Consider the following 17,471-nt stretch of genomic DNA (forward strand, 5'->3'; position numbering starts at 1 on the left):
ACTAAGCATCAAAAGAACTGCAAATCATTCAGTGACATTGCAGTCACCAACGTGTCCACATGGTCCTAGCCATTTTGTTTATATGTAAACAATTTACTCAAAAGTGAAAATTCTTATTAATACATACTGAGGAATAGGATTAACATCATTCTGGGAAGCTGGTAAAACAGGCTTTAATATTATGGTCGATGATCCTGCATAATCAGAATAGGAACTGTTCCATGTAGTGAATTTTTCAGACAAACAAGGTAAAGCACATAGAAATTCTGATGCTTCTGTCACAGAGAGAAAGGCAAGGAGGTCAGCAAAGAAAAACAGGAAAATAAAATTCACAATCAACTGGAATTTAGAACCTATTATGTGCCAGGAATTTCACTCAGCACTTTCCATACATTATCTTTAAAAACTCATAATCTCTGGCAAGATAGTATTATCTTCCTTTTACAGGACAGGAAAGAAATCAAGACTCAGGAAGGTCTTGAGTTGAGATTCAAAATAAGTAGGGAGCTGAGATTCAAAACCAAATTTGCAAATTTGAGAAGACAAAAGCCTGGTGTTTAGCATCTCCTGTGTTCATCAAGAGCATTTGCACTCAGTCTTAATGGAAACAGAGTTCTCATGTAAGGAATATGCAGCATATTCCAAGTACAATGCATAGTCTGAAGAAGGCAGGAGAGCACCTGTAGATTCCAACCAGGATATCTAGGTGTTGAATCGATTGTCTGTTTTCCAGAGTAAGAGATTCTACCATCCGATACCATTTATCTCGATTTCCTAGTCATCATGAGAAGTCCCAGCTTCCTCTTACCCACTATTGCTGATGACTTTTCTGTCTTGTCATTTGCAAGTACACACATTAGTAACAGCAACTGAAGCTTCCTTAGATCACATGTGCTCAATCATGACGTGAAATGCCTTGAATAACATGATAGTAGAATGACAACTGCTTATTTGCTTGAATTCCAGTAATCACAGATCAAACTAAAAGAATAACTAAGAAAGCAGATATTCTCTTATTTGGAATTTTCATCTTTTTCTAACCTTTCAATAAATGTTATGTGTTTTCCTTATTAGAAAGTATGTAACTTTCTATCTGTTTTCCCACCAAATAAAAATCCAGAAAAATGGAAAACATAATTTATAGGAAGAGGAACCTTCCAATTTGGAAGTAAAAATTTGAAAAGTTACCTAGGATATCTCAGCAAGGCATGTACAGCACTCATTGTTGGTTTTCTGGTAAGCCTACAGGAGAGACACACAAGGAATGAATCCACCATCAGAGTAGATTGGTAGAACTAGAAAGACTGCTGTTAAGTTTGTGTCTACTTTTTTTTTTTAGGGAAAAAAATGTGTAGGAAATAACTTTATAAAAATTATGAGGTAATGGTATAGATCTGTAGATAATATACTAAAATTCATGGTAGCTTCAGTTAAATTTCCTAGTATAGAATAAGAGCAAACTTTTGTCTCTTGTTCCAGTCTGAGCACATAGACTTTCACTTGACTTTCAAGGCTCCTTTCTTTCCTCTCCTGCTGTTTAAGTAATGTAATTAAAGATTCCTAAAAGTATAAATAGCAAATTTCTTCATGCATTAGTGTTTTAAACAATAGTAAAAAATTATCATCAATATATTCACTGGTGAATGCCTTCTACCCCATAAAATTGTGACCTTGTAATTCTATAACATGCATGGTTTAAGTAATAATAATTATTATAATATTTATTGAATCCTGATGATATGCCATTTACTATGCTAAGTGCTCTCCAAAGATTATTTCATTCACTCCTCACTGCAGTCTTTGAGGTGGCTAATGTATTTCTATTTTACCAGTGAAAATACTGCATTTGATGGAGGTTAAATAACTAGCCTGAAAACACACAGCTAATGAATGGCAGAACTAGAATTAGAGCCTAGGTAATCCAACTTTGAAGACAGCTCATGTTAAACAATTATCCTGTATGTATCCATGCCATTATTATCAGTGTAACGTAATGTAAGCACTGGGCACTGTTGGAAATTATTTAAAAAGTAATACGATGAAAGCACGTGTTCTGGAATATTGATCAATAGAATACTGATCAAACAGGATGTTGTTCAGTTGTGTATTTAAGGCTAAACCATTATTAATATGTTTTCATTGTGATTAAATTTTATTTTGCTACTATTTCCATCTTGAGTAGATTATTTGTCGTGGTATCATTTCAAAACTCATCCACTTACTAAAAAAATATTCATCAAACATTCACGGGCCAGACATTGGGCCAATGATGCCATACAGTGAGAATTACAAGTCCTCCAAAATGAAATGCTTATGTGTAAAGCTAATAAAATATGTACAAGATTATTGAGAAAACTACAAAACCCTGATGAACAAAATCATAGAACAATATAAACAGAGAGATAGTTCCATGTTCATGATGAAAACTCTACATTGCTGTCAGTTTTCTAAATTTGATCTGTAAATTCCCAATAAAATCCCCAGCAAGTTATTTTATATATATTGACAACTGATTCTAAAAGATGCAAAATAGACACCATAATATTGAAGAAAAAGAACAAAGATGGAGTAATTACATTATACACTGCAAGATTTACTATAAAGCTATAGTAGACAGTGAAAGAAAAAAAAAAAGACAAAAAGGTTAATGGAACTGAATAGGGAGCCCAAAATTAGGTCCAAGGAAAAACAGGTCCTTTGTCAACTGATCCTTTTTTTAAGACTTATTTATTTATATATACAAGAACTAGGGTAGAAGACAGACATGTGGTGGGTGAAAGAATTCACCAGAGAAAGAATGGGGAACACAATAGGCAGATCTACTGAAACACACTGTTGAAGGGAGCAACTGGTGAAACAGGAGGTCTGCCATGCCATGTGGGTCACCTCCTTGGCTTGGGGTTGAACTCATGCTGCAGTGATTGTGGATAGCTTCACTGCACTTTAACCCATTGTGCCAGTGAGGGCTCTGTTAACTGATATTTGACAAAGGCAAATACTATGGAAATATTGTGTACAAATACTATGGTAAAACTATGTAGTAAAAATACTCTTCAACCAATGGTGCCAGAGGATCAGACATCCCCATACAAAAATAAATAAATAAATGAATATAGACACATACTTCCCATCCTTTGCAAATTAATTCAAAATGAACTACAGACCAAAATATAAAATGCAAGTCTATAAATATGTAAAAGATAACATAAGAGAAAACCTAAAGATCTTGTGGATGGTGATGCCTTTTAACACCAAAGACACTATCGATAAAAGAAAGAACTAATAAACCATTCTTCAATATAGTTAAAAACTTCTAGCCTGTGAAAAACTATATGAAGAAAATCAGAACAACTCATAGGTTGGGAGAAAATATTTGTAAAATATACAAAATAAAGACTTATCCAAAATATACAAAGAACTCTTAAGTAAAAGCTGACAATTAGAGGGCCTTCCTTGGTGGCACAGCATGTTAAAGCACAGTACTAAGAAACTGAAGCCACTTCAGCGTGAGTTTGATCCCCGCCCCAGAGCTGACCCACATGGCACTGCAGACCTCTCCTGACAGACCCACTGCTCCCCTCAGCAGTGTACTTCGCCAGTTGGCCTGTCCTGCTCCCCACTCTGTCTCTGGTGAATCCTCTCACTGCCCCTGCACCTCGGGCCTGTACCCAGTTCTGTATGCACAAATAAATCTTTAAAAGTTGACAATTACAAATACTTGATTAAAAAGCAGTCCTTAAAAATACCTTACCAAAAGAAATATTCAAATGGAAAATAAGCATAGGAAAAGATTCTTCACACTGTATTGTACCAAAGAAATGCAAGTTTAAAAAATGAGGTATAGCTATGCATCTTTTAGAATGGCCCAAATCTGAAATGCCAGTGACACTAAATGTTGATAAGGTTGTAGAACAAGCAACCATCCTCACACAGGAACTCTCACTCACTGCTGGGGATGCAAAAATGGTAGAGTTCCTTTAGGAGAGGCTCGTGGTTTCTAACTAATATGCTCTTGCCATATAATACAACATATTTACCCAAAGTCCTTACCCAAAGGACAATGTATGTCCTCATTAAACAGATGTTGACAGCAGCTTTATTTATTAAGTGCCAAAACTTGAAAACAACCTAGATGTACCTCACTAGGTACATAAATAAATAAAGTGGTAATCCAGACAATGAAATTTGTTTGATGCCAAAAAGAAATGTGTATTTCGTGAAGTAAAAGAATTCAATCTGGGCCCTCCCTGGTGGCGCAGCGGGTTAAAGTACAGCACTGAGAAGCTAAAGCCACTTCCGCATGAGTTCGATTCCCGCCTGCCCCGGAGGAGATCCACATGGCGTGGCAGACCTCTCCTGACCGCCCGCTGCTCCCCTCAGCAGTGTACTTCATCGATCTGCCTGTTCTGCTCCCCACTCTGTCTCTGGTGAAGCCTCTCACCGCCCCTGAGCCTCTGGCCTGTACCCCAGTTCTATATGTACAAATAAATAAATCTTTAAAAAAAAAAAAAAAAAAAAAAAAAGAATTCAATCTGAAAAAAATATATAGTATCTGGTTCCATGTACTTAACACTCTGGAAAAACTATCCAGATAGCAAAAAGACCAGTTGTTGCCAGGGGTGGGAGAATGGGAAGAGAATGAATAGACAGAACCAGAGGATTTTACAACAGTGAATATATTCTGTATGGCATTATAATGATGGATTTATGTCATTATATATTTATCCAAATCCATGGAATTCAGATACATTCCATAAAATACCAAGATTAAACCTTCAAGTAAACTGTGAGTGATTAATGATAGGTCAATGTAAGCAATTCTGGTAAGTGACGTTGCTAATGAAGGAAGCTCAACACCAGTAGGGTAGAGAGCTATATGGGAAATCTCTGTATCTTCCTCTCAATTTTATTGTGCACATAAAAATTATCTAAATACATAAAGACTTTATTTATTAATTAATGTTAAAAATTGTCCCAGGGAACTATGGTGATGGCACACGGGTGACATGGTGATGGGAAACCCACGGGGATTACAATTGAGATGGAAAAAAAAATGTAAAAAATGTACAAAATGATGTAAAAATAAACTGTTATAAAATAAAATTTAAAAAAATTGTCCCAGGGAGAAAACAAGAACACATTCTATATTTTGTGAAAACTTCATTAGTATGACATACTCTGATCCTTGTAAAGATATTTGTAATTATTTATAAAACCAGTATTCTAATCAAAATCCTTTAAAATTGTTAATATTAAATATACTTATACAATAACTTTAAGGTTCATTCTGGATTTGATTCTTTTACTGATTCCAAAATTATTAAACAGTTTAAAATTATTTTACCGGAAACACATACTCTCTCATCCCATCATTTTAAATTCATGGGAAGATTCATAATACAATGCTCTTGATCTCCCCAGCAGCTGTTTTTATCTGATGATGTAATTAGAAGTCACATACTAGAAACCCATAGGCTGGAGACACATACTAAAGTTATAATTAAATGGAAGATGAAATTAACCAAAACAATCACACACACAAAATTAATTCTATCGTGTAAGAGCTATTGTATCTTTTGATACTAATCACTTCTTAACATTCCCGGTAGTATCATATTTCGCCTATGTTCTTTAACTTGCTTGTAAAAGGTGATTTCATAACAGTAAATTGAACCCATAGGGTAAAAATAAGAAATTTCAGAACATAATTTACATATCTGAAATCAGATCTACATAGGTTTTTTAAAATGTCATTTTTCTCCATCACAAATAGCAAAGGAAGATCTCTTGGTTTCCTATCTTTTGAAACAATGGTAATTGCTATACTGAAGCACACATTAAAAACTATATACAAAAAATGTCACACTACTGGATGTTTACAAGAGAAAAATATGAGACAACAATTAATGTAAATTAATTCTGGCAAATGATGGGAGCTATTTACCAGTAGGATAGAAGGTATATGGGGAATCTCTGTATCTTCCTCTCAATTTTGTTGTGCACCTGCAAGTGCTCTAATCACATAAAGACTAGACATGCTCCTAGATGTGCAATACTTTTCACTGGTAGCCATTGAAGGAACACAGCATCCTTCATGACAAAGTACCAAGTGCCCCCTTGTGGACAACGCTGTTATTAGACTGATACATAAAATCTGTAACAGACTCAGGCTACCACTCACTATATGCAAATTCACCTTCTGATCATTGAGGGGAACACTAACTTGGTTATATCTGTGTCCCAATACCTCAGGAAGCTGTGGATCGATTCTAAAGATCTAGCGCCAGTCAGATAGCTGAAGGGATTCCATTTCTTCCTTTGTTTCTATTGCACTCTTGAGAATCCAATTTGTTTTCATTAATCTTTTCATTATGTCACATTAGTCACAAATATATTTATGGGTATCTATAGTTCTCTGAGGTTATTGATTTTTAATGCCTGACTACCTAGTTCTAATCTATATATTCATGATTTAAGAAACAAAATTCCTCAGAATGTGCTGAAGGTGCCAATGACCAGAGCATGATGGATGGGATGCTTCATTGAGGCCATCACCCTCAGGAAAGTCCAAATGGGCTGCATGTTTGTGCAGACCTCAGGAAGCAGCATAACTACAGAAGAATCTGAATAACAACAAAGGAAGGAAATAATTGTCACAGTTAGGAAAAGAGCATGAGACATGAGGATGAGCAAAAGATGAGAGCAGGACAATGAATAAGGAGTTGGAAGTCAGTGTATGGCTCTTTTGAATGGTCACTAATTTTCCATGTGGAAGAGAGAGGCTCTCTACTCCCCCAACCAGCCATTCTTGACTTCAACTGGGTATCCAACAATTCAGCTTAATTCTGACACTATCTACCAAGTATTAGGATGAGATTCCAAAAGTTAAGAGTTCAGTCCTAAAGACTTTCAGCCCAGGTAGTTACCTGTACTTCTGACTAAACCAGGTATAGTTTGGAAGTTTCCATAAGCTCTCCTTAAACTTCAGATACCAGTTGCAAGTATTCTCCATTGTTCCCTGTACATCTGGTCAACTGGCTATATAAATCAGTTTCCCATGAGCCCCTGCATGGGCTAGATTAATTTTAGAGCACTCACAGACTTCAGAAAAACATTTTACTTATTGGCTTATTTACTTACTGGCCTGTAACCAAGTTCTGTATGAATAAATAAATAAATCTTTAAAAAAAAGTTTGGCTAAATCCTTACTTTCGTTTCCTAAATTGGTGACTGATGAAGACTGAAGGCCAATGAAAAAGGAATGAGAGCCTGGAAAATAGTCATTGCTCATTAGAGATGACACTACCTAATTGGCCTTCATTTTTAATTAGTTAATTAGAATGCTTAAAACAGATTCTAGTCTTCAGCAAGTGTCTACAGATCTTTCTTGGACATGGATAAGAATTCTTAGAAAGAATATTAGATGGGTGTTTAGGTTCTGTCTTGTAAACAACCACAAGGGCCTCTAAAATGTTTACCCAGTTAACTCAAGGGAAGTAAAAGTTTTGTGCTTTTTTATTATAAGTTTTAAATCCCTGTTGATTTTTTTTTTAAAGATTTATTTATTTATGCATACAGAACTGGGGTACAGGCAGAGGTGCCAGGGATGAGAGGATTCACCAGAGACAGAGTGAGGAACAGAACAGGCAGATTGATGAAGTACACTGCTGAGGGGAGCAGCGGGTATGACAGGGGAGGTCTGCCTCGCCATGTGGGTCACCTCCCTGGCCAGGGATCCAACTTGAGCTGAAGTGGCTAGTGCTAGGTTCCAAGTGCTGGATTTTAACCCATTGTGCCACCAGGTAGGGCCCTAAATTCCTGTTGAAATCCCCTGCTTCACTAACTACAATTCTACTATAGTTTTAATAAGATACACAATGTATATAACAGCACAGCTTCATAAGTGAAATCAGACTACAAATCTTTGAGATTTTCCCTTGCCCTTATTCCTTCTAATTGGATTAAAGATTATTCACAACAGACTTGTTCTAATGAAATTTCACTTCTCCTTTATCAAGAGAAGGGAAGTAAGGAACTAACTCAATACCTGCTATGTTAGGCCAAATGCTATTTGCTTTATATATTTCTAAAAATATTCATGACAAACTTGCAAGAGAGCTTAATTATATATATACATACACACACCATTATACAGATTATACACACACACATAGCATTTAATAGATGAGCAAAGTAAGCCTCAGAGAGATGAAATCATCTCCTTAGTGTTCCATAGTCTGAATTTGAGTCATGAAAATCAAATTCCAAAAGTCACATTTCTAGGTAAGGTGGTTGACACTCTATTTTCTCACTCTTATTTTTCCACGATCACACACTTTCTCCCAATTTTCTTTCTTCTAATTGGCATTTGCCTGTTTCTTTTCTTCACCTGAACTTTGGACCATGTACTTTTTTCCTATACCAGAAGCTTCTTGGAGAACATGTTTCTACTGAACAGTTATAGAACCTTCTCTCTTGCTTCATGTCATGTTCTCTTTTATGGTTCTCTCTCATTTGTTCTCAATATTTTTCCTTTTCAATTATCTTTGTCAAATCCTCTCTTAACCTAACACCTTAAATATTAGTATCCCCCAGTGATATATCTTCAATCTTATTTTTCAGATGATCTGTTTCTTCCGAGCAATATCTTGTACTTTCATGACATCAGGAGACACTGAAGAGCCGACCCTTAGAGAGTCAGCATTCCTTTAAGTATAACAAGACCTCATCAAGGAAAATAAATATTTTGGCAACATGAATATGTTAAAAGAATCTAAGGCAAGGGTTTGAAAAACAATTAAATATTCTTGGTTATGCTCTAAGGTATTTTACCATGTCATACCAGCACTTCCTGCTATTCATGAGGCTAATGACACCCAGTTTCTTGTGGGAGGACTATCAAGAAGTAGGTGGCCAGTATTCCCTATTTCCTATTTTATAAGTAGCATTACAATTCTGCCTACCAGTTAAGCACTAAACTTAAAATAGCCCTTACAGCAGCTTTTAAAAACCACAAGGGGGCAATATAACTCCATGGCAGACAAAAAAAAATTGCCGTTTTTCTAATGGACTAAAAAATGTTGTTTTCCTGAATTTCCAAGACATAGAAATAAGAATATATCTGGTTAAAAATAACAAAAAGTAGTGCAAATTTACTTATTTTTCTGCCAACTTATTATTGGCAAAAACATAAGTGTTTTCTATTTCTTTAACTAAAAGTTTGCACTTTTATTGAAAGAACAATCTCCATAAATGTTTTAGCCCTCAGGACACTTGGACTACAGCAATCAAATCAGTGGTCTACTTATATTTAAAGCATGTTAATTCTGGTAAACTTCATAGAAAGGCTATTGGCAACAAGATGCTGTAATTAAGTGGTCATAGGTGTTTTTAGAGGGAGAAAATCTAGTACCATAGTCCCAGACTTTCATTCTGAGCAAATCCCTTAATTTCTTTAAGATTTATGTCACATATTTTAAAAGGAATAATATTAAATTTTACCTCACAGGACTGTTGCAAGACTCAGTTAATAGACATGAAATTAATTTGTATGGAATATCATTAGAACAAGTTAGTATAATATAAATCCTGCCAGTTCAGCTGAGTATTATATCTTAATTTTCATATCAAGCCCTCTTGGTTTCTTTCTTTTTTTCTTATACAATATTTCCATGTTTTTTTCTGAGTATTCTTGAATACATTTCTTACTGAAAAAAGTTCAGCAAGAGCTCTTAAGTAACAGGCTATTTTTTAAAGTGTCCTATGGACCCAGAGTATGTCATGCTTTGAGCCTTCTCATTTTTGAGAATATAATTTGAATGGGGGTGGAAAACAAATGAATGAGCTTTGTAAAATATTAAATATATGTTTAAATAACTTATCAGGGATCAGCACTAGTGCTCAAAGGATAACACTGGGCTGGGAAGAAGGGGGTGATCAGTTCAAATGAAGTTTCATGGTAAAGGATAATGTGGGTATTTGCTGTTTGGTTTACATATATATATATGCTCTATAAATATAACATGACATGATGTATAGTATATAATGTGTATGTGTATCTAAGAATGTGAATGTGTATATATGTATATTCCAGAGACACTGGAAAGGAAATGATTTGAGATAGGTGTAAGACAGGTATTTCTGTGTTAACTAGAAATAGATGTGTTCAGATTGCTCCTAGTCTGACTGCTGAGATTCTTTCTTACATGTTGCGCCAGAAACAGAAGCCCCTTTGTAAGGGGGAAGTGAAACCGAGGGCCTTGTTACAGGATCCCTCACATTCTAGGAGCCGCTCCACTGAACAAAATACTTAATTTGAGCCTTGCCACCATCTTTAAACTTTTGTTTGTAATCTATGAGGGAAGATGAAATAATTTCCTTCAATTATTCTTTTTGTGTAACCATCTTTTACTCACCACTGACATCTGTTCATAAGCATGGATAGAAGAGTCTATCTACAACAAAGCAAATAGGAGCAATCGAAATTTTATGAGTTTTAACACATCATTGCTTCTATCATTGCTTTTATACCAGAAGGATTTCCGCGAAGTTTCTCCAATTTCTCTTTGAGTGAAAAAATTCCTTTTCCAGATGACTATTCAGTTCAAGTTGTAGCTCATAATAGGTTTTCCAAAAGGGGGAGGTAAAAAATGTCATCTCATACCTTTTTTTTTTTTTTTTTACTAAAGTCACATTTGTAAAAGCAGCTGAATTTCTTCTTTCACTTTTCCTGGAAAATTAATGAGCTAGTAGCATTTCCATGTTAGAGAAGACTACAGGCTAACTCAGAATTAACACACAGATAGGCCTCAATGGCACTACTGGGCTTCCTGATCCTCCTTATTTCCTACTCTTCATTCTTCATTCCCTGTGTCTCCTTACAAGGAAGCCTGTGAGAAGGGATATGTGGAGCGTGTTTCTCTCCATCGAAAGTGAAATATTCATTTATGACACCGGAAGCAGTACTAGCCTCTCACTCAATGTCATGTCCACTTTTTTCCTTCGTATACACTGCAAAATCCATTTAATACGTCCATTTAGGGTGTGCTGTAAGCACACGATGCTTTACATATATTACTTAATTTAATCATTCAATAAACTTAGTTGCCTATTTTATGATGAGGAACCCAAGACTCAAAAAAATGTCAAATAGGCCCTCCCTGGTGGCGCAGCGGGTTAAAGCACAGCACTGAGAATCTAAAGCCGCTTCCACATGAGTTAAATTCCTGCCTGCCCCAGAGGTGACCACATGGTGTGGCAGACCTCTCCTGACCTGCCCTCTGCTCCCCTCAGCGGTGTACTTCGTCGATCTGCCTGTTCTGTTCCCCACTCTGTCTCTGGTGAAGCCTCTCACCACCCCTGAGCCTCTGGCCTGTACCCCACTTCTGTATGCACAAATGAATAAATCTTTAAAAAAAAAAAAGTCAAATAGCAGTCTTAATGACAGAGCTAATAAAGGGGAGAAGAAGAGTTCAACCCAGTTTTCCCTACCTTTGAAAGTGTGTCCTCTTAACCACTACACAAGTAATACTGCTTGTATCTAGCTACTTATTCAGGTATCTTCTGTTATTTTTAAGCAGTTTTCTTTCAACTAGATGACATTAGTCTACAATGCAGTTTATTATGTTTTAAAGATATAGGATCCCCAGTGTTGGTAACAAACCACACCTCATCAAAGCATCCATAGCCTGCTACCAATCCTCCATTGTGATCCTCCTCCTCTTTTTTCTCTCCCCTCATCCTTCTTCTTCCCTTCCTGCAGCCTTGGCTGTACAAATTTCTAGAGTTGTTGTCACGTTGGCTATGTCTGATCTTGTTTCTCTATATTCCACATATAAGTGAGACCATTGAGTATTTATCTTTCTCCTTACGTCTTATTTCGCTTAACATAATCTTGTCTAGTTCTATCATGTTGTCACAAATGGCAAGATTAATCTTTTTAATAGCTGAGTAATATTCCATCACATATATAGACCATACTCATCTGTTTGGGGGCATTTAGTTTGTTTTCATAGCTTGGCTATTGTACATAGAGCTGCAGTGAACATAGGTGTGCACATTCCCTTCACATTAGTGTTTTTGTGTTCTTCAGCTAGATGTCTAGAAGAGGAACTTTGGGGTCATAGAGTAGAACTATTTTTAGTATTTTTTTTTTAAAGATTGATTTATTTATGCTTATAGAACGGGTACAGGCCATCATTGTGGTGGGTCAGAGGATTCACCAGCGACAGAGTAGGAAGCAGAATAGGCCGATTGACAAAGTACATTGCTAAGGGTAGCAGCGGGCAGGTCAGAGGAGGTCTGCCACATATGGGTCAGCTTGCTCATAGAGGATCGAACTCATGCTGCTGTGCTTCGTAGAGCTTCATAATGCAGTGCTTAACCTATTGTGCCACCTGTTACTATTTGAGAAAACTTCATACTATGATTTCCTGTAGGTGCTGAACCAATCTATATTCTCAACAACAGTGTATATAAGAGGGCTCCTTTTTCTACACATCCTTGACAACATTTGCTGTTTTGACTTTTTAAAGATGGTCTTCTCATAAGTGAGAAGTAATATCTCATTGTGGTTTTGATTTGCATTTCTCTGATAAGTGTTGATGAGTATTTTTTCACGTGCCATCTGTATGCCTTCTTTGGAGCAGTACCTATTTAATCCTTCAGCACATTTTTTGATGGGGTTACTTGTTTTCCTTTTGTTGAATTGCCGCGCTCGCACGGCAGGGATACGAGTCTGCGCGGGGGGGGGGGGGGGGCATCCAGGTTGAAGAGTCAGCACACGTAGATGGTTGCAGCAAACATTCTCTCTCTTATCTTTTCCAGCCTCCCTTTTATACCCTTAATCCCAGGATGTTGGCCCAGGGGCAGGAGGAAATCTCCCTCACATGTGCCACTGCGATCAGGGTGGATATTAATCAGTTGCCCGAAGGTTAAGCCACTTGTGCTATCCTGAGTCTTATTTCAAGAATTGACAATTGCACTATATCCCTATTATTATAAACATGTTGTTAATTTTTTTAATTGAAATAACATGGTAAGAGTAATATATAGTATCCCACTGATGGAGGAAATAGAAAATCTAAAGGAGCCATAAAAACCTGACTCCCAAGGAGGGAGGGGCTGGGTAGAAGGGATTAGCATAGCCACTGACCCACCTACAGAAATCAAGATCCTTAGGCACCAAAGCCTAGATTACAAAGCATAAGATCCAAGCAGGTTATCTGACAGCTGTAGGCAGTGTCTAGAGAGCAAAGGTAAAGATAAGGAGACATAGCCCTTTGTAGAATCTCCTCTGGTCCCTTTCAAATTCTAAGTAAGCCCATTCCTAACAAAAGATGATGATTAAAAGCTAAAGCTGCCCTCACAAAGGGGCAGCTCTTTCTGCCTGCTTGTGTCTATGCAAGTGTCTTTTACTTTTCTATCCCTATTCTAAAAAAAAACCCTGCTCTTTAAATACAATTAGTGTCTGCATCTCTTGGAGAAACTCACAGCCTGCCACTTTCATGAAAGGGACACTGATGAAACCTTTCCCAGAGTGAGCCCAAGGATCCTGTACTTCAAACCCACCAACTCCAAAATGACATCACCACCACCACTTCAAGAACTATTTATTGTGAAATATCACTTATAGAAAGTGTGTTTAAGAACCAGGAATCAGGCAAGTAAAGATTTCTGATTATTGAGTTCCAGAAGGCTGTCAATATTCACTAAAACCAAAAGCCCCTTAGGCAACCACTTTACTTCCACCTAAATATGACTCCAAGAAGTTGTTTATCTGGTTTCTTTAAAACCTAGCAAATAAACTATAAGTCACTATGGAAAGAAATAGCTAGGGAAACAGGTACCAAGTAATACTCTGAAACAAAAAATACTCTGAAACAAACCTGCCTACAGGACAAACCCAAACCTGCCTGCTCTAAGTGGGTTCTGACATCCGCAGCATCAAGACAAAACATATAAAACTTTAATGAAAAGGGACTTTAATACAGTGAGTATACAACATAGAAGACGAAGAATATAATGTCTAAATCAAACACCTGAAGTTACCCATCCCCTCGTGGGCAAAAGTCAACCCAAAAGGGATTGGCCCAAAGCAAGGCCTGAAAGCCTGCCACAAGACTAAAGCACCTTCTGGCCGGGATGCATGGAAAAGGTCAGAAATGGCCAGACAAATCTGGGAGGAAAAGAGCAAAATCAAAATCAAAACAAACACTGCCATAGTCACCTCCCTACAGGTCTCTCACCCACATCTGCATTAACGTCCAGCGCGGTTTCTTCATCACATGCTTGCTGCTCCATGTGGCTTCTTCACGTCTCCTTCTGGCTCTACATCTTGCGTCCTTCTTTTCTTCTCCTCTCTCCTTTTTCTCTGCTCAGCTCCACCCTCCTTCTGGGTGGGGCAGGGCACCTGGAACTTCCCTTTTTCCTAGGGACCACTCAGTTACACTACCACTAAAAAAAAAAATTAAAATATGAACACTTTTACAGAAGTAGCATTCCAGAGCTTATCTATTTAGGAAATCAGTCAAGAGCACATTAATTATCAAACTACAATGATAAAATAATTTACTCAATACATATTTTTGAAAGCCATTGTTCAAGCCATTGTGCTAAAATGCTAGATACTACAGTGATGAGTGAACAGAACAATAACTGCAGCAGCTAAATTGCCCTGAGTGATGCTTACAAGCCAATATTAAATCCTTCATACACCTTTCACTCAATCCTGGCAACAAATACCTTAAGTATGACATAAAGATTTGTAAAATGTTATCAGAGTTGAGAAAACTGGTTTAAAGAGGGCATGAACTTGCTCAAATTCAAGGAGATACTGACTGCTAAAAGCTGAGATTTGAATTTGTCCAGGATTCCTCTACGGAATTTGCTCTTAACCTTCAGCGTCTCAGGGAATATAGAACCTGTCCTCAGGGCTTATAACCTAACGAAAGACCAAGAAATAACCAACCCATTATAGTAGGGTGCAGCTAAAACAGAGGAAAGCAAAGGATGCTATCGGGACACAGAGCAGACCCTATAAACTGAAACTGCAGGGGTGTTTGGAGTAAAATAAAAATACTTAACAATATCCCAAAGATTGAATAGGAAGCACCTAAATTGAGTATTTTTAAAAGTACATAGGAGGGGCATCTTTTTTTTTTTTTTTTTTTTTTTTTTACAAAATATCACCATTTCTTAAGTTCTTCTAAAGGGATAAAATAGAAACACAACTAAACAAAATTTTGAATTTGGAACAGATAGCCCGAACTTAGTGGGTTTCAAAACTAAACATATATGCACACAATGCATAACCTCCATTTCATTTGATCCTAGAGGCAAAACAGCCTATCTCAAAACCTGCTTGTCAAATACGAAACGCTTATTAGAAGTAAATGAATCTTTCCTATACAAGTCTAGATTTTGCTAGATCCGCTGGGATATTAACCACACTCTAGGGTTACATCGACCTCAGTGGCCTCACACGTTAATGGCAGGGTACAAATAGGTGGCGGCCCTAGAGGGGTGTGGACACAAACCTCATACCAAGGGTGGCGCCCTGCAAGGCTCTCCAACTCACTTCCTATGGGTTTCTTTCAGTAACTCCATTTTAAGGTGTTCGGTGCTCACACCATCGAAGTTGTCCCAGCTTCTTTTCCCATAGCGTCAGATCAGAGACTCAGCTTAACACAAGATCTAAAGAGACACCCAGAAGCGGAGGAGAAAGCATTGTCACAGCCAGATGACTCACGGTCTCCATGGCCCCATGACTCACAGTAGCAGCCCCCCCACCCCGAACCCCTGCACCCCTCACTCTCCCCACTCCTTACCCCTGGACTGGTAGTGGCCACAGGATCTAAGCCCACAGGTGGGGAAGAGATGGTCCGGCCAGGTGAGGGCGGTACACACGCTGGAACTCTGTCCCACAAAAAGTGCATCCTCAGCCCAAGTCTTCCAGATAAGCACCTTACGTACGAGGTGGCAAGACGGCGGCTCTGCCCCTATTCCCAAAATGAAGGGGCAAATCCCACTCAGGGTTGTTAGGGGTGAAGTGAGGCAAGGCGGGCTCAATCCCTCTGCGTGCTGAGTGTAATGTGAAGGATTCAAGATGGCCTTGGCTGTTTGAACACTGACCCATTTACTTTACTATTAACTTTGGTCAGGAAAATGATGAAACCCAAAAAGATTATACCTTTTCTTCGAATCAATTTATTGTGCATCAGAGACTCTAGGTGGGAGAAATCAAGGAGGAGCAAGACTTGAGGCACTGCCAAAACTGACTGAGCTTCCAGTGCAGACTGGTGTGAGTATAGTCAAGGCTGGGGACTGCACACAGACATAGCTCAAAACTGCTCACTACCACGTTAAGTTTCATTATTTCTTATTTGTATGTTTTGCATTCTACTCCTGATTTATCTGTGCTTTAGGATCATCCTTGACTCCCCTCCATTTTTGAGTAAAGATAGGCCCTCTGTGAGCTGTGTATCTTGACTCCTCATGTACATTTTCCTTGGCCTGAACCTGAGCCTGAGAAGTGTAAGCATGTGGCCCTATTTCTAGACAGAAACCAACACAAGCAGTCTGGCAAAGAATTTGTTTACTGCCACATCTTCAGTGCTGAGAGGAGTAACCCTAAGTAATGGTTATGAACTGGTAATAGACATCTATTATAAAGGGAAGCTCAAAAAAAAAAAAAAGTAAAAGGAACATGTGGCTAATGCTTGTTGCTTTCACTTGGAGCTTACCAATGTAATTTTTGAAAACTATAATGGAAAAATATGAGAAACTGGATGTATGTAAAATACACTATAGAATGCTTTGCCAGGTAGATGCTGGAGTTAAGGAAAGTCTCTCAATTAGAAAGGTTTTGATAAAAGAGGAGAGTATAAATTTGAAGAGACTAGTGGAGAAGCTTTTACACATTTAGTAGTATTGAGCTATTACAATAGATCACAGATTAATAGTGTATTTAATATCCAAAAGCAGCACCAAAATTAGTAAGCAAAGATAATTTGAAGCATTTTGAGGATTTGGCTCAATTAAAAGCAATTGAGGGTTAAAATGTGTTCAAAGATTTGCAGGAGCTGCCAAATATGGCCACTGTTTCCACAGTATGAGAAAATATGAGATGCTAAATATGGCCACTGTTTCCTAGTATGAGAAAACATGTTAACAAAATAATTCTTTTATGTCAAGAAGTCATGTGACATGGAGGAAATCTCTTGTGCTCAGTCTGAGGCAGGCTGTGGGAAGCAAGTTGCTCATCTCCTTTTGAGACACTTGTCATGTCTATTCTCGGCCTCAGTGGCACACAGTTCCCTCTTCTTCCCCAGTCAGACTGATAGATTGAGGGGTTAAAGCATGAGTGGCTGGGATGGGTAGAGTGATATTCTTCCAAATCTTTCTAATTCACATCTAAACCATACTTTTAAAATACCAAAAGCCAAGAATTTGTTTTTTGTTTCCTGATTTCT

General features: G+C 37.6%; 1 protein-coding gene and 1 long non-coding RNA gene across 2 annotated transcripts in view; both read right to left on the reverse strand.

Moving 5' to 3' along the window:
- Positions 1-14,301, reverse strand: part of LOC101628148 (spermatogenesis- and oogenesis-specific basic helix-loop-helix-containing protein 2) — a 71,707-nt gene extending 57,406 nt beyond the window's left edge. Inside the window, 3 exon segments of the mRNA XM_012723169.1 lie at positions 1,189-1,242; positions 1,462-1,560; positions 14,251-14,301. Of these exon segments, the coding sequence (XP_012578623.1) occupies positions 1,189-1,242; positions 1,462-1,560; positions 14,251-14,301 (204 nt within the window).
- Positions 14,302-14,437: 136 nt separating this feature from the next.
- LOC105853473 lies at positions 14,438-16,590 on the reverse strand. The gene is made up of 3 exons (XR_001145317.1): positions 15,828-16,590; positions 15,537-15,693; positions 14,438-14,454 (listed from the first exon to the last, which is right to left on the reverse strand). It is a non-coding gene; the product is annotated as an uncharacterized LOC105853473 (long non-coding RNA).
- Between the last annotated feature and the right edge of the window lie 881 nt (positions 16,591-17,471).

The sequence above is a fragment of the Condylura cristata genome, unplaced genomic scaffold (genome assembly GCF_000260355.1).
Source record: "Condylura cristata isolate star-nosed mole 26May11 unplaced genomic scaffold, ConCri1.0 scaffold00010, whole genome shotgun sequence".
Taxonomy (NCBI): Eukaryota; Metazoa; Chordata; class Mammalia; order Eulipotyphla; family Talpidae; genus Condylura; species Condylura cristata.